This window comes from Tetranychus urticae, chromosome 3 (assembly GCF_039701765.1).
Source record: "Tetranychus urticae isolate SD_2017Ah chromosome 3, NJAU_TeUrti_SD_1.0, whole genome shotgun sequence".
Taxonomy (NCBI): Eukaryota; Metazoa; Arthropoda; class Arachnida; order Trombidiformes; family Tetranychidae; genus Tetranychus; species Tetranychus urticae.
This window is the reverse complement of record NC_142960.1, coordinates 11,271,066-11,289,836: the sequence shown is the minus strand read 5'-3', so window position 1 is coordinate 11,289,836 and position 18,771 is coordinate 11,271,066. Positions and strand designations below refer to the sequence as shown.

At 33.7% G+C, this 18,771-nt stretch overlaps 8 protein-coding genes across 9 annotated transcripts; 4 read left to right on the top strand and 4 right to left on the bottom strand.

The window, feature by feature from the left end:
* Positions 1-300: 300 nt before the first annotated feature.
* LOC107369485 (pre-mRNA-splicing factor RBM22) lies at positions 301-1,964 on the bottom strand. The gene is made up of 3 exons (XM_089269261.1): positions 1,851-1,964; positions 1,346-1,754; positions 301-1,268 (listed from the first exon to the last, which is right to left on the bottom strand). Exons 2-3 carry the CDS (start codon positions 1,728-1,730, stop codon positions 538-540), a joined length of 1,116 nt encoding a protein of 371 aa, XP_089125387.1. The 5' UTR covers positions 1,731-1,754; positions 1,851-1,964; the 3' UTR covers positions 301-537.
* A 96-nt stretch (positions 1,965-2,060) lies between these two features.
* Positions 2,061-4,440, top strand: LOC107369484 (CAAX prenyl protease 1 homolog). Its single transcript, XM_015937446.3, has 4 exons — positions 2,061-2,320; positions 2,412-2,558; positions 2,905-3,909; positions 3,983-4,440. Exons 1-4 carry the CDS (start codon positions 2,189-2,191, stop codon positions 4,199-4,201), a joined length of 1,503 nt encoding a protein of 500 aa, XP_015792932.1. The 5' UTR covers positions 2,061-2,188; the 3' UTR covers positions 4,202-4,440.
* Positions 4,441-4,728: 288 nt separating this feature from the next.
* On the bottom strand, positions 4,729-7,679 carry LOC107369483 (uncharacterized). Its single transcript, XM_015937445.3, has one exon. It carries the CDS (start codon positions 6,806-6,808, stop codon positions 4,829-4,831), a length of 1,980 nt encoding a protein of 659 aa, XP_015792931.2. The 5' UTR covers positions 6,809-7,679; the 3' UTR covers positions 4,729-4,828.
* Positions 7,680-7,689: 10 nt separating this feature from the next.
* BicD (Microtubule-associated protein Bicaudal D) lies at positions 7,690-11,128 on the bottom strand. Its single transcript, XM_015937384.3, has one exon. The coding sequence runs from the start codon at positions 10,689-10,691 to the stop codon at positions 8,247-8,249; it is 2,445 nt and encodes an 814-aa protein (XP_015792870.1). The 5' UTR covers positions 10,692-11,128; the 3' UTR covers positions 7,690-8,246.
* An 831-nt stretch (positions 11,129-11,959) lies between these two features.
* On the top strand, positions 11,960-13,329 carry Pbgs (Porphobilinogen synthase). Its single transcript, XM_015937387.3, has one exon. It carries the CDS (start codon positions 12,267-12,269, stop codon positions 13,257-13,259), a length of 993 nt encoding a protein of 330 aa, XP_015792873.2. The 5' UTR covers positions 11,960-12,266; the 3' UTR covers positions 13,260-13,329.
* A 202-nt stretch (positions 13,330-13,531) lies between these two features.
* Positions 13,532-16,024, bottom strand: LOC107369437 (tyrosine-protein kinase-like otk). 2 transcript variants are annotated; one of them, XM_015937386.3, is made up of 3 exons: positions 15,632-16,024; positions 15,279-15,536; positions 13,532-15,207 (listed from the first exon to the last, which is right to left on the bottom strand). In XM_015937386.3, exons 2-3 carry the CDS (start codon positions 15,454-15,456, stop codon positions 14,078-14,080), a joined length of 1,308 nt encoding a protein of 435 aa, XP_015792872.2. In that variant the 5' UTR covers positions 15,457-15,536; positions 15,632-16,024; the 3' UTR covers positions 13,532-14,077. The 2 variants fall into 2 exon arrangements, with proteins under 2 accessions (XP_015792872.2, XP_015792871.2); XM_015937385.3 differs by having other exon boundaries at positions 15,934-16,024.
* A 78-nt stretch (positions 16,025-16,102) lies between these two features.
* On the top strand, positions 16,103-17,857 carry LOC107369439 (uncharacterized). The gene has a single exon (XM_015937388.3). The coding sequence runs from the start codon at positions 16,452-16,454 to the stop codon at positions 17,307-17,309; it is 858 nt and encodes a 285-aa protein (XP_015792874.2). The 5' UTR covers positions 16,103-16,451; the 3' UTR covers positions 17,310-17,857.
* Positions 17,857-18,746, top strand: LOC107369440 (venom peptide SjAPI-like). The gene is made up of 2 exons (XM_015937389.3): positions 17,857-18,216; positions 18,301-18,746. The coding sequence occupies exons 1-2, from the start codon at positions 18,132-18,134 to the stop codon at positions 18,585-18,587; spliced, it is 372 nt and encodes a 123-aa protein (XP_015792875.2). The 5' UTR covers positions 17,857-18,131; the 3' UTR covers positions 18,588-18,746.
* Positions 18,747-18,771: the final 25 nt, after the last annotated feature.

Here is an 18,771-nt window from a genome sequence, read left to right as displayed (position 1 = left end):
CAGATAAATTGAACTACTGAAAGTTCACACATTTTCGATACTTTTGGAGTTCATCTCTCAGAATGAATATTTTTTTTCTTTTATCTTTCTCACATTCTCATCTTGATTTTTCGTTTGTTTTGAAAAATTTAAAAGAATAGAGCTTGATAAGAAAGAGAAAAGCAAAAGAAAAATTATCAATTACTCTGCGAGATCGAGTAATCACAAAAATATTGAAAATGTGTAAATTTAAAGTGAATCAGATTCTACAAATAATTTGAACAATTTCGTTGCTCATGGAAGTGAATTTTTCAAGTTATATACAGTAGTTGTATAACATCATACAAGTTCCATGACTAGGGGAGCTCATGAGAACATGATAATGTAACTTTTTATTTACACATTAGGTTATGCGATATAATAGGCAACGTTGATTGATGAAACAATAAATTTCATGATGCCAAAAATACAGGTAAGAAATTGAATCGAATTAGGATGAAAGATGAGTTTTTCATTGCTATTAATTGAATACATTTACAAGTTAGCTAGATCATTAAGCTATTTCAATGCATGAGAGCCCATTTGATCTGGATCCTGAGATGGATAATGAATCATAGGACCAGGTAATTGAGGTATAGCTGTTGAAGTAGATGGAGCAGAGAGAGCATAATCAGGGGAACCAACAGGTAAGCCCGGAACAGGAGCCAGTTTTACTTTTGATTTTTCCGATTCACCATCACCAACGGTCCCTCTCTTTGCCTGGGCCTTGCCCCATCGAATCACAAGCTTTTGTCCATTGATAATTAATTTCCCAAAAGATTTTTCGATAGCCTGTTCAGTTGCTTCCCTAGTAACATAAGTAACAAATGCACAGTTTTGTTTTCTCACAATAGAAACATTACGTATCTCGCCGAATTGATAAAAGTGATCTCGTAAATTTTTCTCGTTTATGATTTCGCCAACATTGCCAATGTAAACTGTTGTAATAGATTTGTCTTCAGGAGGGTGAGGTTTGGGCATCTCAGAAACTCTTTTCAAAAGTTTTTCGGCAACTGGATCATTTTTACCATAATAACGATCTTTGATGTTTTGATCTGACAAAGGATCTTCAGGATCGGAAGGTTTCTCGTGTCTATATGGACATTCAGCACCTCTTTTACATTCTCCTTTGACCCAGAACGAGCAGATATGTGGTCGATTCCTTTTGTAATACGGAGAGTTACGAGCAAGTTTTGCCAAAACATCACTGGGTGGTTGAGCTTTATGAGGGCCCCATGGCTCACTAGGGTCTATATAAAGAGAAACAAATTCACAAATAAATATATCAAACAGGTGATTGAATAAATTAAAATGACAAAATAATTACCTGATTCTTTAACAGCTTTATCCAAATTTTGATTGAAATACTCCCTGTTTACCTCATTCTGTGGAATTTCTTGAGCAATGTTCAAAACATTATCTCTCACTTGAACAGGTAAACCAAAATTCAAATCTAGCAAACATGTTTGGCAGACATTTTTTGCTCTAGCACAGGTCTGACAGACCTCAGTCTTTTTGTATCGCATTTTAGCACCAGGACACCACCTGAATGTAGTAAATGGACGATTACAAATTTTACATTCGGACCCAAACTGGTCCTTCATCATTCTTAAATAAGGGTTATCTCCATAGCAAGTTTCACAGAGAATAGGAAAAGAAGAATCTTCCCAAACTTGTCTATTATAATGAGAGGTACCCTTTGACAAAGCCATTCCGAGTTAGTCGAAGCTATTGAGCTAAAGAGTTATAGAAAACAAACATGAACAAAAATAAAGAAATAAAAGATGCAATTTAGAAATCTTATGAAACGAACGGATTCATGACAAACTTACCTTCAGGTACTGAGGATTACTTTGCGAAAACGATAAATTAAAGCAATGAAGCCAAAAGCGTAGATTTCAATTAAGAGATAGGCCTAAATAAAATAATGTCACATTTAAAAAACCAAAATCAGTTGTTTTTTTAACAGATACTTTATCTGATAGATATCGTGATCAAGACTTAACTGTATCTAAATCCCACCGGTACACATTGGGTTTGGTTTTCCATTTGTCTATCATCATTTGTGTGTAATTAATATGTAAGGATTTCAATTTGATTTTCCCATTTTCATTTTCACCATTGTCTTAATTTACTTAAAAATACCACTTACAATATAAACTAGTTCAAAATGTTTGACATTGGAAAGGAGACTTTCACAAATTTTCGTGACAATTACTGGAATCCCCCAACACTGTTTTGGGCTATTTTTATTTTCTCATGGATAGTTTTCATCTGGGATACTTACATCGGATGGCGTCAGGTAAGTCCTCTTCGTGTTTTGCATTTCTAACGGTCATCTTTATTCAATAAAGCATCAAAAATAAGCTAATCTCTTTATGCTTTCTTTTAAGTTTCGCATCGTTTTAAATACAACCAAATTACCTGTGGAGCTTTCGGGAATTATGGACCGTGAAACATTTCTCAATGCTAGAGCTTACAGTATTGACAGAACTAAATTTACATTATTTTATCACGCTTGGAGTCAAACATTTTCATCGGTAAGCTGACTCGTTTTTGCTGCATGAAATTCAGCAAATGAAAGAATTGATCACCAATTCTTTATTCATTGGCGATTTAAAGATTAAAGAAATTCAAGACTTGGTGATTGATTAATCAAATCATCGTTTAATTTTATTCTTTTTCAAAATATTTTGAAAGATTTGATCTTTATGATTCAGCCCATTTCCTTTGAATTTTATTCTATTCTTTATCTGTTACTTTGAAATTCATCATAAATTGTTAATCTGTTATAATGTTATTATCTATTGCTATAATGTTAAAACATGATCTTTGTATCTCCTCTTTATCTAATCATCATGACAAATTATTTCCTATTTCACTCAGGTCATTCTATTGTGTGATCTCATGCCACTCTTGTGGGACGTTTCTGCTACTCTTATGGAGCCGTTTGGGCTTGACAAATCTTACGAGATCACTCGTACATTAGTTTTTGTCAATGTTGGCGCCTTAATCTCAAAAGTTATTGACCTTCCATGGAGTTACTATTCGAATTTCGTTATCCAGGAAAAACATGGTTTCAATCGTCAAACCCGATCATTCTTTGCCAAAGATCAAGTCAAAAAGTTTTTCGTCTCTCAAGCTATTACTTGTATCATTTTACCTGCTATTATATGGATTATCCAGAAAGGTGATGACTATTTCTTCCTCTACCTGTGGGGCTTCTGTTCTCTTATTGTTTTCCTAATGATGACCATCTATCCTGATTTCATTGCTCCACTATTTGACAAATACGTACCGTTGCCGGAAGGTTCCCTCCGAGAAAAAATTACTACCATGGCACAGGGACTTAAATTTCCTTTAACGCAAGTTTATATTGTTGAAGGATCTAAACGTTCTTCACACAGCAATGCCTACTTATACGGATTTTATAAAAACAAAAGAATTGTTCTTTTTGATACGCTGATGGAAAATCCGCCTAAAATGAGTGATTCAGGAGATGAATCATCGTTGGATAAAGATAATGCCTCTGATGGTGAGAAATCAAATCAGCAAGATGCGGCTGTTATTGCTGGTGAGACTAGTGATGTAACTGCTGCTGAAAATGAAGCTCTTACCGAAGAAACCGATAAGGATACTAAAGAGAAGAAAAAGAAAGGATGTAATGATGATGAGATTCTCGCTGTTCTTGGACATGAGCTTGGACATTGGAAACTTAACCACGTAGTCATTAACTTAATCATTGCTGAAGTTCAAATGCTTTTCACCTTCATGATTTTCGGATTCCTTTACAAAGATCCAGTAATCTATCAAGCCTTTGGCTTCAATGATCAACCAATTCTAATCGGTCTTTTAGTCATTACTCAATATATTTTTGCACCTTACAATGAGGTGAGTTATCTAACTGTTAACAAATTTTGAAAACTTAGATTTAATACCCTTTTCTAATGATTTATTATTTTAGATTGTTGGATTCTTAATGACCTGTCTTACACGACATCACGAATTCGGAGCCGATAACTTTGCCAAGAAAATGAACCGTGCTTCAGATCTTAGAAGTGCACTTATTAAACTGGGAAATGATAATCTTGAATTCCCAGTATACGATTGGTTATACTCAGCTACCAATCTCTCTCACCCACCTCTTCTTGAAAGACTCAAAGCTTTGGGCAAGATCGATTGACTAGAAGCTTGATTTTCATATACGTATCGGAAACTGTTTTCTGTAAAAAAAAATCTTGAGAATTCTTAAATTTAGATAACGCTATTCTGTCATTTCCAGCTGTCATTTTCATCATTTCCTTTTTTCACCATTCTTGTATCTTTGTTTGGTTACTTTTAATGTAATCTTTCAATCTTATTGGTAAAACATGAAGATTATTAAAGGACCCAAAAATTTGGTTTTTGCACAAGTCGCATCAATTGCAAAATAATAGAGTGATTAATTTTTTAAAAAAATGGAAACAGTTCAGGTTTTTCTTAAATTATCAATGATTATTCTTGTTTTTATCTCTTTCTCTGGACGGTATTGACTTGATACAAATCATAACCTACACCGTAAAGCCTTGTTACTGATAATGGTAGTAATAATAGCAAAGATAATAATAATAACAAGAACCTTCAAGAGTCCAAACTTGAATAAAAATTGATTAATGAATTTCCTCGCGATTTACATCTTGTATCTTGCGAAAAATGAAAGCTGCATCTTGATAAAGTGTTAACACATATTTTTATCATGCTATCAAATAACGTCAGTGATACACATTACTGGGTTTTGATTGATTGAAATCGGTATAAAAGCAATTTTGTCTCAATCCAAAGTTGATGAAGATGGCGATGATAGAGACACGATTTGATTGGACTCAAAATTAGTTGGTTTTATGAGAGTGTTAAGGCTTGGTATTGATTTTAATATTGAAGAAGAGGAAGAAGATGTTGATGTTGAAAAGTCTGTATTAGTTGATTGATCATGATCTAATAAGTTAGTTGAATTTATTGTGATTGGCCGAATAGGACTATGAGAAGAACCAGAAAAATTGTTACCAAGCTTGTTAGACGCAAAAGAAGAAGCAGGAGCAAGAATTGGATTCAATAATTTACTATTCGTTGATAAAATACCATTAGGAGTTTGCTGAAGGCCACGAGTTGTTACAAGTGACGAAAATGATGACTTTGATGAAAAAGGTAAAGATGATGTGTTTGTAGCGGTAGTGGTTGATGAGGATGATGAGGATGATGATGTTATTGCAATAGGACTCATTTTGTTTTTCACATTTAGTGTAGACTCTAAAAGATTGTTTTTAGTGCTAGAGTTAAGAGCAACTTTGGTGAAATCTCGAGCAAGTTCACGGGTAAGAGGCGAGACTGATGAATTTGCTACACCTCCTTTCGGTCGAGACTCAGCTTCCAAAAATTCAACAAACATCTTTGATAATGAATCAGGATTGGTTTCCTGGGACGAAGATTGATGAAGTCCAGACGATCCTGGAGAGGCTATTGCAGAGTTGCTAACAGGTAGTTTTTGTGAAGGAGCTAACAATACCGATCCGGTCGCAGTTGATTTCACTTTATCTGAAGAGTTTGCTGGATTTATTGGACCAACAGTAAATTTATTTGGTTGACGACCAAAAGATAAGCCAGCACGAGACATTTCTTCCTCGTTGAAATCTAATACACGAGCTAGTAAACGTTCAACTTCATGCTTTTTATCATTTGGTGTACCGAAATATCCAAGTATCAGATTTTTTATAACTTGCTTGTCAACCTTTCCTTCAAAACTAGTTTTCAAATTGGCTATATCCATCTCCAGTTTAGATATGTGATGATCTTTATCACTGAGCTCTTGTTTCAAATTTTGTATAATCTTCTCCTTATTGTCGATGTTTTCGGTCAATCTAGTTGCAGCTTGAAGAGCTTGAGAAGCTTCAATTATCCTTTTTTCATAAATTTCAATTTCTTGTCGTAGCTCGTTTTGTATTGCACGCTCTGATTCTATAGCAGCTTCATGTTGCTTCGCTAAAGATTTAATTTTCTTCTCGTTTTCTTTTTGAATCTGTTCAATAACCAACTGCAGATTGGTCACAGAAGCTGTTAAACTATGCACTTTATCATCCAGTTTGGATACATCGTCTAAAGCTCGATCTCTTTCCTCTTTCAATTTTTCCAACTGTTCAGAAAAATTTGGATCATGTGAAAAACCAGTTTGAGAAGCTTTCAACTGCGATATTGATTCCAGAGCTTGATTCAATTCGTTTTTCACATTAGCTTCTCGAGTTTCTAGTTCCAATATTTCAGAAGTATAATCATCTTCGACCATAATTAAATGCTCTTTCAGACGTTTGAGTTCATCTTGCAATCTTTTCTGGTCCGCAAGCATTTTTTCATAAGTTGACTTGTCAATAGTAACATCATCTTTTAACGTTTCTTCAACACTGTCCAACTGTTTTTTATCCTCATGGCAAGAGTTGATTAATGCTTCATCAATATGCGTCACCTCAGCTTCATCTCCTATCGTGCCATCTTTGCCTAGATGGGCTTCCATTGCATCACTATCATAAACAGTATTTTTATCGATTACGAGATTATTCGAACTCTCTGCACATTTGTCATCTAAGGCACCAATCTTGTCATCCGGTTTCTCTTCATTTCCAGTGTCATCGACATTATCATGTTCACCATCTGCTCTTTCTTCGTTATTATTAAGATTTATTGATTGAAGGGTTGTTTGACTAACATCACCGGTTTCATTAGAGATCGGCTGGGTCGGATTATCTTCAGTTGATTCTATCATCACAAATTGTTAAAAATTTGAAGGCTAGAAGGAATGAAGTTTAGACAATAGTCACAATAGTGTATAATTAAATAAATTGCAATATTTAGTAAATTTAACAGGACTCTTAAAATATCATAACATTTACTGTTGACACTAAATCAACAGCTGACTCTTAATCATACACTCCATCTTCTGGATTAATTGTAAAGCTTAAGTTTCCGATTCACAATTTATTAATGGATGGAAAAATTCCAAGCTCTTGCAATTAATAAATCTAGTGGCTAGAAAAGCACAATGAAAATAGATTGAAATTTAATAGATTAAGTGGATTTTTATTTGATAAAAAAACATTAGCTTAATAAATGTCCAAACAAGGTAGGCTTAAATTAAAATAGTCAAGTGTAGTATTAACTTATTACTAGAATATCACGTTTTAATGGACTCAGTTTTTATGCCCCCACAAACCTACAAAGTCCAAATTCGCAACTCAAAATTCAAAGTTTTTATGCAAATTCCTTGCTTAGTAAGCTGAATTCTGATCAAGCTTTGACAGTTTTTCTGACATATACATGTAGTTCAACCATGGCTTTCAGGTTGCGTAAAAGTTTCCGTGAAATCCTTTTAGTTTATCCACAATTTTTACGCAAAAATTTGATGTTTTGACTTCATATATCTACATATTGCGTATTCAAATGTACAAAAATGTTAAGTGTCATTTTCCCTTTCTTTTATATTTTTCCTTCTTTTTTACTGTCTATTTTAGTCTCTTTTTTATCTGCTTTTCCTGAGTTTCAGGGTTGGGTTCTAAAAATTTGTATATTTTTCCGGCGACAAAAGGCCATAATCTTTCAGTTGGACAGATCAACAGGAAATTTATAGACCGTTTGAGTGCGGAGAAATTTTGACAGAAAAATACCAAAACAGTATTAATATATAAGAAGATGATAGAGTTAATCTAATAATAATCTGTTCGACATGGATTTGACAAAAGAGAGTGATGATACAAGTATGAACATGAAAAGATGACAACTCAAGTAGTTCAATAATAATGATAATTTTGGGAAAAATTAGAATGGAAAAGTAAGACTGAACCATGAAGTAAATTTTTTCATCCAAACACATCCTTCTCCCTTCACATCCATAAGTTATATTTGATAAAATTAGTCCTATTGTTTCAACGCGTCATCGTAGTTAGAGATGATCATAAAAAGTGCTTTGATTTGCAGTTGATGGTGTTGATAAAGATGATATCATGTTAATAAGCCCAATCTTAGTCATTATCTTCCCTTGTTAACTGTTTTTGAGTATCGTGCATCTGGTACGAAATGATTTTAACTTTTTCCTTTTATCTGGTTGATTGATTCCATGCAACTGGTGATTGATGCTCTCTTGAAGGAATTGATTTTTCTTCCTTATTTATACAAGTTTAATTTTTCGGGAACAAAAATTGCGGTGTTCAGTCTCCTCGCCCGCTTAGCGGTCTATTGTTGGATGCATGATTACTGGGCGATGAAGGCGGTCGTGGGCCTGAGGTCCTTGCAAATAAAGCTCTTGTTCGATTAGGACCTCGAGAAATGTTAGATTTGTATAGACTATCCTTAATATTATTATTTTTACCTCCACTGTTTGAAGGTGATGAAAGGCAGTTACGTTCTCTGTCCATTTCTATTTCTTCTAGCTTTTGAGTTAAAGTTAACTTTTGTCCTATTGCCATTCGAAGGAGAGAATTCAAAGTTTTCTTTTCATCTTCCGATGATTTTAACTGTCGTTGAAGTTCATCAATTTGAGCAACATACTCTTCACACCGGGCTGAGAACATTGACCGAAGAGAAGCGAAGGTAGCAGCATCTTCTTTCAACGCTTTCAATTCCTTTCTTAATTTCGTCATTGTTTTCGTAACAACCGCCTTTTCAGTCTCATATTTAGATTTGAGGTTCGCTAAGGCAACCTCGGCAGTTTGCTTATTGGCTTTTAAAACGGTTCGAAGGGTAGCTATTTGTTCCCTTTTGGTGGCTAAGAGAGCTTTCAATTTGACCAGTTCTTCTTGAGCGTCACCACCAGGATAAGGTGAAGGTGATGAAGCAATTCCAGAAGAATTTGTTATCAAGGAATGTTGTTGAGAAGCGGGTAATGCATTAGCTTCATTGGCAATCTTGGTGCGAGCTGGAGTTTTCATATCTATTATTAATTCAACGGCATTATTTAAGTGTCTCATTTGGTCGTCAATGGTCTCCATAGTTTTACGACACTCAGTTGAAGCTAGAATTCCTGATTTCCAATTGCTTAATAGTTTTCGGCTACGTTCATCATTCAGAATATCCTTAAGACCTTCAGTTCGAAGACTCAATGGAGCTTCTGATTTATTAGCGTGATCTAAAATTATGCGGGATGGTTCTTCACCGTTTACTGAACAAATGTGGTAATATAAAGTAGCCAATTTTTCAGATATTCGGTTAAGATCTTCAACTGTTGCAGCTGAGCCAGAAGAGGTTTCCTCGGCAAAATTATTCAACAGATCAAGATCAGTAGAAAGGCTATCACGTAGAAGTTCACATTCCTTCAATTGTCTTTTAATTTCGTTGAGTTCGTCTTCTCCTTCAGGACTTTCTTTTGACTTGCTTATTTTTTCACACAGCTGACCAATAAATTGTTTATATTCAGGGAATTCATTTTCAAATGCTTCAATCATTTCATTATTGCCTTCACTATTGATTATATTGCTGATATGATTAGTTAACTTGGATAATCTTGATTGTTGGGCTAATAATTCAGTTTTAGTTTGCTCCAATAAATTATGGGTCTCACTAAGCTTCAGAGCAAGTTGATTTTTTTCATTTTCAGCCAACTCAAGACCTTTCTCAAGTTTTTTAATCTCAGTTAAATGGACTTCACCAAAAAGAGATGAAGGTTGTGATGTTGATCCATCATGTCCATATGAATCAGGTTCGGATCCTTCACAGGCGTTCCGGGCATTTAACATATCAGATTCCAATTGATGTAGCAATGGTGATGATCCTTCATCATCGAGAACTTCACCAACAGATGCATCAGCTGATACCTGACTTTCAAATACAGCCAATCCTGGGAATCTTAATCCAAAATTGGTCATGTTCAACATAGGATCACTAGTTAATCTTTCATCTAATTTCTTTTTTAATTCGTATTTTTGTTCCCTCTCAGATTCAAGAGCTTCCAAAGCTTCTTTCATCTGTTTCTCAGCAATATTTTTCAAAGTCTCGAATTCTTCCACTTGAAGACGTCTTAGTTCGATTTCTTCTTGTAACCGTCGAACCTCGTGTTTCGCCGTTTCGTAGTCGATTTGATTTGATTTAAGATTTGAGACAGTCTTTTGTAAACTAATATTTTCATCTTCTAATTCATTCATGTCACTTGACAGTCTTGATTCTCTCGTTTTCAGTTCTTTAATCTCCAGACGCATATTTTTCCTTTCCCATTCAGAGATTTCCAACTGTTTAGACAAATCGTTGTGCTCAGAAAGTAATCTTTCTTTTTCAGCTTCTACTCGGGCTAACTCAGAGCGAACCAATTTCAATTCTCTTTCAAGTTCTTGTAAAGCTGATGCAAACTTGGCCTCTTTAGAAGCTGACTCCTGGAGTAAACTTTCCTCTTGTTCAATTCCTCGATCCGCAGATACCTTTTGACTTGTTTGAAACGAAGCAAAGGCATTCCTAAGCGCTTCTAATTCAGTCCGAGTTGCTTCATGCAAAGATTCGAGTTCGTCGTATCTCACTTGTAGTTTATCTTTTTCATCTAATAAATGCAGGCCCAACTCAGCAGATTGATGTTTCTCCTTAGCTGAAAGGGTAAGCTCCTCTTGTAGTCTTTCAATCTCCAGTTTGAGAGCATCCCTCTCAGCAGTCAACTTTTCCAACTCACTCATGGTAATTTGGTTGTGAATCCTTTCTTAAGGTTTTTTCTTATTCACCAAGGCATTTTTAAAAACACAGTAACTTTCTTGGCATTTTATTCCTCTACGAGAACCGATAAACTCAAATAATAATAACTCGTTGACAATAGTGCAGATGAAAGGCTGAAATTGAAGTATCCACTGTTGATAAATATTGGCTATGTTGATTACACTATGAAAATTGCAATGGTAAAAAAAGGTGATGATAATAAAGATGAGGATGAAGATGCAGATGATAGTAGAGAAACACTGTTAAATCGAAAGAAGAGAGAAAGGAAGGGAGGAAGGGAGAAGGAGAAAGACAGACATAGAGTGGAAGATAAATATAAGGATAGAAAGAAAGGAAGAGAAAGAAAATAAATTAAAGATCACAAACCTTCAATCAATTTTTCCCAAAACAGCTACAGCTTACCTGTAAAGTTTTGTCACCAGATGACTCTGATAAGATTGAATCATTGAAAATACATTGAGATACAATGAATGAATTGAAGAGAGAAACTCAAATTTTCTTGATTGTTACGAATTAATAAACAACGATAAAAATCTCTCTAGACATTTTCTCGTAAACCAATTGAAAGTCCAAAAATATTTACGTCTTATCGATCAGGAACATTCATCATTATCACTTTGCTTGAGAAAAAAGCAAATGATTGGCATACATATTAGGACATTCACATATTATCACTCTTAATATTAAACCAGTTACAACAATATGAAAAAAGCGAGAAATTTGATGTTAAATAGAACGGTTCATGACAGGCCAGTTTTAGAAAAGCTTGTTTGATTGGTTGGATGATTGTTTGGGTGGGCCAAATGAACGAGTTAAAAATTAGCTGTTATGATTGTCATTCTCAATCCAAGAGTCATGGGGGTTAACCTGAAATAACAACAATTACCATATTTAACTGATACAGCAATTAGCATAATTCATCTTCAAAGTTACTTATACCTTTAACTGGTTGTTGAAGGTGATGAAAAATTAGATGGCGATATTAATGACTACAATGAGAATATTGAATACAACAAAGGAATTTAAAAGTTGAATATTGAAAGATTTTAATGTTGATTTAAAAGGTTCAACTTAGATTTAAGTTCATTTTGACATAATTAATTAAATTATTGATTCTCAGGTTTATTGATAAACTGACTGATCGGTTGTGCCAAGTTAAGAGAATCAAAATTGCGATCGTTTTATTTGTTTTGATGTTGGGTCATTAGATGGCTCTAGGTTGGGAAAGGTAAGCAAAGGTGGCAATAATAATTTACAATTGATGATCAAGGATGAATTGGAATGAGTATTTATGATTACGAGGAAAGGATGGGTAAATTGATATTATTGTTCAAATAGTAATAACTGGTTTACTACTTTTTTATAACATGTTTTAAGGTTTATCTGCAATTACAGTGATCAAGGATCAGCGATAAGTGATAACTTTTTGTCTTCCAGCAACTTTTTACCGACTTTGTGTTATATTTTTTAAGCTAATTCTTACATGTTTTATATTTAATTATTTATACTTAATCGTAACACCAATTTTAAACATTGACATGGACTCTATCAACTTGAGAACTTCTTTGGTAAAACCTATTATTCGACAATGGATGTGTCAAGGATCAGCCAGTTTTACTCCATCTAATTTTGTTCTTCCCCTGTTCATCATTAATAATGACGACGAAATTCAAGAGATTTCTTCTATGCCTGAGGTTTACAGATATGGTGTTAATCGAGCGATTGAATATCTTTCAGGATTGGTCAATGATAAAGGACTTCGTTCAATTTTATTGTTTCCAGTTGTATCAAGCAAATCAATAAATGATTCAACCGATCCTGCTTTTAATCCTGTGCTTCGTTTGATACCATTGATTAGGAAACAATTTCCTAATCTTTATGTAATTGTAGATGTTTGTCTTTGTGGTTTCAGTAGTGATGGACACTGTTATGTAGCCAATGACAGTGATGGAGAAAAAGATAATGATGCTACTTTGACTGCATTGGCTAACCTTTCTGTAGCTTATGCTAAATCGGGTTGTCATATGGTTGCTCCAAGTGACATGAATGATGGACGAGTAGCTGTGATCCGTTCTGAACTTAATAAATCGTCGTTCAATGATGTCAGTATCATGTCTTATTCAGCTAAATTTGCTTCCAATTTTTATGGACCATTTCGAGATGCCGCTGGTAGTGCACCAAAGCATGGCGATCGTAAATCATATCAATTAACTCCAGGATCATCCGGTTTAGCTATGAGAGCCATTGCTAGAGATATTGCGGAAGGTGCGGATATAATTATGGTTAAACCAGGATTACCATATTTGGATATTATCTCAGAAGCAAAGAATAGATTTCCAGATATACCAAGAGCAGTTTATCATGTTTCCGGGGAATATTCGATGCTTTATCAAGCAGGAATCTCTGGTTGTTTTGATTTGAATCGTGCCTTGTGGGAAATTTTGATAAGCTTCAAACGAGCTGGAGCTGAAATTATTATTACTTATTTTACACCTAAAATACTTGATTTACTCAAAGATTTTGAATTATAAATAAAAATTGAAAATGATTGAAATAATCTTAAGTGATTCATAAAATATTCAATAAAGTGTATTGCTTGAATTTAATCAAAAATATTTTCTATATACGAAAATTGAATTGAATAGATTCCTAACATGGTAATTAACTCAAGTTTTAGTTTTCAAGCATTGTTTATCAATTGTCTGATATCGTTCGTTTTGAATTAAAACTTATTTCCCTTGATGATGAAAGATTATTATTATTCAACTAACAATTGTAAGTTTGCTTGTGAATAAAAATCATATTTAGTTATAACAATTTATTGTTTTGCTTTGAATATTGATTATTCGATGGTCAGAATTTGATTAGAAAAAGGTGGAAATTAATATACAGTTTGATTAAAAAAATTGTTCATCAAAAATTACAATTTGAAAATTGAGCTTGTGAAAATTGGTAGATGGAATTTACAGGATATCTAAATAAAATAAATCGAAAAGTCTGTAAGATGGCGTGTCTTGAATAATAAACTGTATTTAAGTTGATCATTGTTAACTAATTAAACTAATCGTTCACCGATATCGCATGGCCTTTGGTTTTCATCGTTTAGAAAGTTAATTTAAACAGTTTTGTTAAGCAGTTAGCACCAAGGAAGAGGTATAAAAATTGAATAAGATCACGGCAGTTGGATTATTAGCAATGAGACTCCAGATTCTGAAGTATCATCAGGTCGAAGCAGCAACTCTCCAAATGAAACGATCTAACGTGAGTAAAAGCTTTCTATATTTGGCAATTTTAACAGAATTATTGTTGATGAATTTGTCAATGACTCGAAAGAATGGGAATTATTTGTTTATTCTATGCTGTTCTTCAAGCTTTCTCTAACATCTTCCGTGCTTTGAGTATCAGGATCAGCTTTGAGTTTAATCGACCTTTCTTTCATTTCTAGCCCCGAAATGTCTGGTTTGCTTCCATTTTGACTATAAATTAAAGCTGCAGCTTTTCTCCTTTCATTTCTAACACGGTACCAAATTACCAAAACTATAACTAAAACCATATAAAGTGTAACTCCACCGACAGTGATCATCATGGTTTTAGTCATTCTTGCTTCCGATTCATGTTCAGAAAGCTCTGATATTTTGACAACAAGATCAACCTCAGCTCGTTCGAAACCTTTCAAGTTGCCTGCAATGCAACCATATCTGGCTTGATCAATGGGTGTAGCATCAAAAATTACCAATGAACCATTAGGAAATGTTTTAACCCGGTCATCGGTGAAATCTCGCATTTTATTTTTGTCCCAGTGAATGATAGGCAATGGATCACCCTCGGCTCTACATTCAAGTAGAACCGTTGATCCAGAGGTTACTTCTAATTGCTTTGGTGGTGTATGAGTGAATTTGGGAGCTCGACCAACTTCAACATTAACAGTTGTTTGGATAGAGGTGACTGAATCACTGGCAAAACATGTGTATTTTCCTGCATCTGTCGAAAGAACACCATTGAATATTAAGGTTCCATTCTTTTGTGTAATATGGTCAGGAAGTCGCTTCAAACCATTTTTTTCCCAATATACTGTTGGTGTCAAATGTCCTCTTGTTTTACAAGAAAGTTTCGAGACCGAACTTAACTCGAGTTTCTTATCAATTTGAGGATCAACGAACTTGAGTTTTTCTTTGACTTGCAAATGAGTTGGTTCACCTATTGGTCCAGAATCAGTATCCGCAAAACACTGATAGGAGCCAATGTCATTGACTGTGATTTGTTTTATTACTAAGCTAGCGTTGTTGGAATGGTAGTAATAATGAGGATTATCGTGAAGCTTGAGAGTCACATCGTCTTTTTTCCAAACTACAGATAAATCAATATCATCCTCTTGACTTATATCGACGTTACAACTGATCATAACATCTGCGCCCTCGTCTTTTTTAATGTTTCTTCGGCGACCAGAACAAAAATTGATGAAGGCATTGAGAAAGAAGTCTGCAATTGAAGAAAAACAAAATTTATGAGTAATTAAGTAAAAGACAAAATTTATGCAAAAATTTACTTACACAAAGTTAATAAGTATTTGAAAGCTAATAGATTCATGATAAAATGAAGACTAGAAAATGAAAAATTAAGAGATGAAACTTTTGAATTTAATGATATGGGAGGTAAAATTTTTGACTTGACTTGATGCTGAGAACTTGACGGAATTAAATTTTTTGACTTGATAATAGCTTTAAACATTCTAACCAAATTAAGTGATATAATGGTTAGTTTTTACCGGCAACACAAACAGCTGGCTCACTTGTTTATCTTCCATATGTCTGTAAGAAAACGAGAAGAAAAGTATGAAATTATAGAAAAATCTTTGGAGATGATTATTGAAAAATTATGAAACAAAATACACAAGAATACACACATGCAGTAAAAAACAAATGAACACACAATGCACACTTTATAAGAACACTGACATGTGAGAATGACAATTGTGAAAACCAGTGGGTAGGGCAACAAAAATCAATTTCACGAGCAGAATGAATTCTGTTCAAAATTAATTTTCACAAAACTGTAAAATTAGTGTAAGGTTTGGCTATGTTTAATGAATTCAGCGAGGACCAGTTAGGTCAATTCAATAATCCATCAAAAGTTCACTTCTAATCTAGAAAGCACTTTCACTTGTAAAAATTTTTGTCCACAAACTCTTACTCAATTAACACATACCTGTTTAAATCACTGGATCACCTATTCTTGACATTATTTAACAAAATTAATCAAATCATTAATGTAAGAGGGAAAAATATTGACAATAACAAAGGGCCATTAAATTTACTTTACAGAGTCAAACTTACTTGTTAGATGATTTTTTTGTCAAAGCTCCATCTTTAGTGTATAAAAGTTATTAATTGTGCTAAATTTGTTGTTGTTTTGTCAGTATTTTTTTATAGTGCAAGTTGTTTTGTTTTTTATTCATTTTAATTACGATTGAATTGTTTTTTCTATTTTCTTGTGACTATTTATTTATTACAGTATTGCAGTATTTAAAATCATCTCGAAACAAACCAGATTGGTGTTTAAACTAAATTTCTGCTGAAGCCTGACAAATTTTGGTTTGGGTTGTGTTACATATTTTATTGTTTCTCATATACATCCCATGTTTTACAATTGTCACTTTATCTAATCCATTCACCATTAATTCATCAATTTCTTCATTAATCTCTCCATCAGGAGGGAGTTTGTCTATGAATGATACTACAAATGGTAACTGGAGTACGATACATTCTGGTAATAGTTCAATTGTTAACAACCCAGTCAATTCTTCAGTTAACTTGAGTAATGTTACATCAAGCTTATTGGTGAAGAATAATTCAAACTATCACCTAATGTTGAATTCTACTGTTTTACCGACCTCTCAAGCTATCAATACTTCTCTGGCCTCTCATTCAGCAAATATTTCTGTCACAGAGCCACTTAATTTGACCCCATTGTCTGATAGGCTTAATACTACTCTCCCTTCAGTGGTTAACCGTGTTGTCAACAAAACCTTGGCTAATTTTACGACTCAGCTTGCTCCGAAAGCTGATAACAGTCCATTGGTCACAACTGTTCCCTCAATTCAAGCTGGGAAAAATCTTACTAATTACGCAAACTTAACCTCTAGCTTAGCTATGGAGCAACCTGATCTCGAAAGCTCCACCAGTGGTTTATCAGTGATCTTTATTGGCTTGTTTTCTATCATCGTATGTGCGGCAATAATATTCTTAATAGTCATTTTAGTTCGAAAGAACAGGTTAGATAAATTAAGACACCACTTAATGCCAGTTTATAACTTTGATCCATCTGAAGACGGTGAAGACTGGGAAACTGAACTTTTGGAGGAACCATTTGGATCTCAAAGTTATGGAAACGACAACAAGATGAATTCAATAAAATTAGATTCTGGACTCACTGGAGGACTTAATTTAAAAGGCAACAATTACTCTAATGGAAGCTCAGGAAGTAAAAGTCGTCCAACGGCTGCATCAGGTCTTCTCTCAGATAATAATAATGGCAATCATTCATCTCGCTATCTTTACACTAATGAAAAGCCAGTTGTTTGATAATTTTGAATCAAATAAAACTAACCAAAAAATATTAAAAGCCATTTATTCGTTCACTTTCTCCGATCGTGAATTTGGTTCCGTAAACTACACATCGATTGTATGGGTGGTTGTAATTAATTACCTTAGAATTGAATCTCATTCGCAAAACACTTCAACCAGTTCAGAGATTACATCAACCAAAAAATTCACCACATATAGAGCTATTGATTACCATGTATGGATGATGCTCTGTTATATGGACCCATTCCCAATAATTTATTTGTGATTGAAGATCTCTCTTACTGCGTAACTCATAACGAAAAAACAACCACAAACTCCGATCTTTAAATATCCCAAAGCTGGTTCCGTTAAATTTAATTATATAATTACAAACTTACTCATCCTTTTTTCTCCTCTGTTGTTTGTTAAATCGAAGCGACCTTTTCATATCATATTAATTTCTTTACATGTTACTTTCCCTTTATTTTCATTTTGTAAAACATTTCTAAAATAATGTAATATCTGGCTGTGAAACCTGTAATACAATTAATTCACCCTATAAATAATGCCTCACTTGAATTTATCAGAATAAGAAAGAAGAAAGAAGAATAAGAAGAAACGTTTGAAGAAAGAAAAAAGTTAATCTTGATTTCCATATTGAATTTTTCGTCTTTGAAAACTTCGTTGATACCAAATGGGATATAATTTGATAGCTTTTCTAGTTAATTAGTTTACATTTTCAACTCTGCATTTATTCAAAGCGAAATAAATAAAATCAATATGTTAAATAACAAAATATAAGTCATTCAGAGCAAAAAATTGATCAATCAAGAAATCAAAATGATCGTGAAACTGTTTTTGCCTTTTTTAATTCTCATTCTGGTGTTAAAATGTTCACAAGTGAATGGACATAAAAGATGGTCAGGTAAAGTAGAATTGTTATTTGGTTTATTTGTTCTGTTGAATATTTTCCCGTTTTTAGACTTAATTTTCTTGTTTTTTCATTCAGAGAGTAAATTGGAGCAATGTTCGAGTGAAAGGCAAGAGTTCAATGAATGTGGAACCGCCTGTCCACCCACTTGTTACCTGCCAAATCCTGAATTTTGTACCCGAGAATGTGTTGCCCGATGTTTTTGTAAAGAAGGTTATTTTGAAGCGTTGGATGGTCAATGTTATACTGAGCAAGAATGTGTAGCAATCATCAACGCGCCTCCAAACACCGAGTCTCATGAATCGATGAACTATCATCTTACCACAATTCAAAGCTATTATAAGTATGAATTTTTCGAAAAATAGTATGAAAACCATCAAATTTTAACCAATAGAGCAAAAAGTGACCCTTTCAATGCAAATTTTGTCACTTATTCTTTCGTCTTCTCTTTGATTCTCATTACAAATAACTTGTATTCAGTTATTACTTTGAATTAAAAGTTCCAAAATTATTAAATATCCGATCTCATTATGTAATCCATTGGCAATT

Bases quoted from the DNA above. Each gene is read 5' to 3' on its own strand.
- LOC107369485 (XM_089269261.1), bottom strand. From the start codon at position 1,730: ATGGCTTTGTCAAAGGGTACCTCTCATTATAATAGACAAGTTTGGGAA. The intron at 1,269-1,345 runs GTAATTATTTTG...CTCTTTATATAG, and splicing joins TAAAGCTGTTAAAGAATCAG to ACCCTAGTGAGCCATGGGGC.
- LOC107369484 (XM_015937446.3), top strand. From the start codon at position 2,189: ATGTTTGACATTGGAAAGGAGACTTTCACAAATTTTCGTGACAATTAC. The intron at 2,559-2,904 runs GTAAGCTGACTC...TATTTCACTCAG, and splicing joins GGAGTCAAACATTTTCATCG to GTCATTCTATTGTGTGATCT. The intron at 3,910-3,982 runs GTGAGTTATCTA...TTATTATTTTAG, and splicing joins TTTTTGCACCTTACAATGAG to ATTGTTGGATTCTTAATGAC.
- LOC107369483 (XM_015937445.3), bottom strand. From the start codon at position 6,808: ATGATAGAATCAACTGAAGATAATCCGACCCAGCCGATCTCTAATGAA.
- BicD (XM_015937384.3), bottom strand. From the start codon at position 10,691: ATGAGTGAGTTGGAAAAGTTGACTGCTGAGAGGGATGCTCTCAAACTG.
- Pbgs (XM_015937387.3), top strand. From the start codon at position 12,267: ATGGACTCTATCAACTTGAGAACTTCTTTGGTAAAACCTATTATTCGA.
- LOC107369437 (XM_015937386.3), bottom strand. From the start codon at position 15,456: ATGTTTAAAGCTATTATCAAGTCAAAAAATTTAATTCCGTCAAGTTCT. The intron at 15,208-15,278 runs GTAAGTAAATTT...CTTCAATTGCAG, and splicing joins CAAATACTTATTAACTTTGT to ACTTCTTTCTCAATGCCTTC.
- LOC107369439 (XM_015937388.3), top strand. From the start codon at position 16,452: ATGAATGATACTACAAATGGTAACTGGAGTACGATACATTCTGGTAAT.
- LOC107369440 (XM_015937389.3), top strand. From the start codon at position 18,132: ATGATCGTGAAACTGTTTTTGCCTTTTTTAATTCTCATTCTGGTGTTA. The intron at 18,217-18,300 runs GTAAAGTAGAAT...TTTTTCATTCAG, and splicing joins TGGACATAAAAGATGGTCAG to AGAGTAAATTGGAGCAATGT.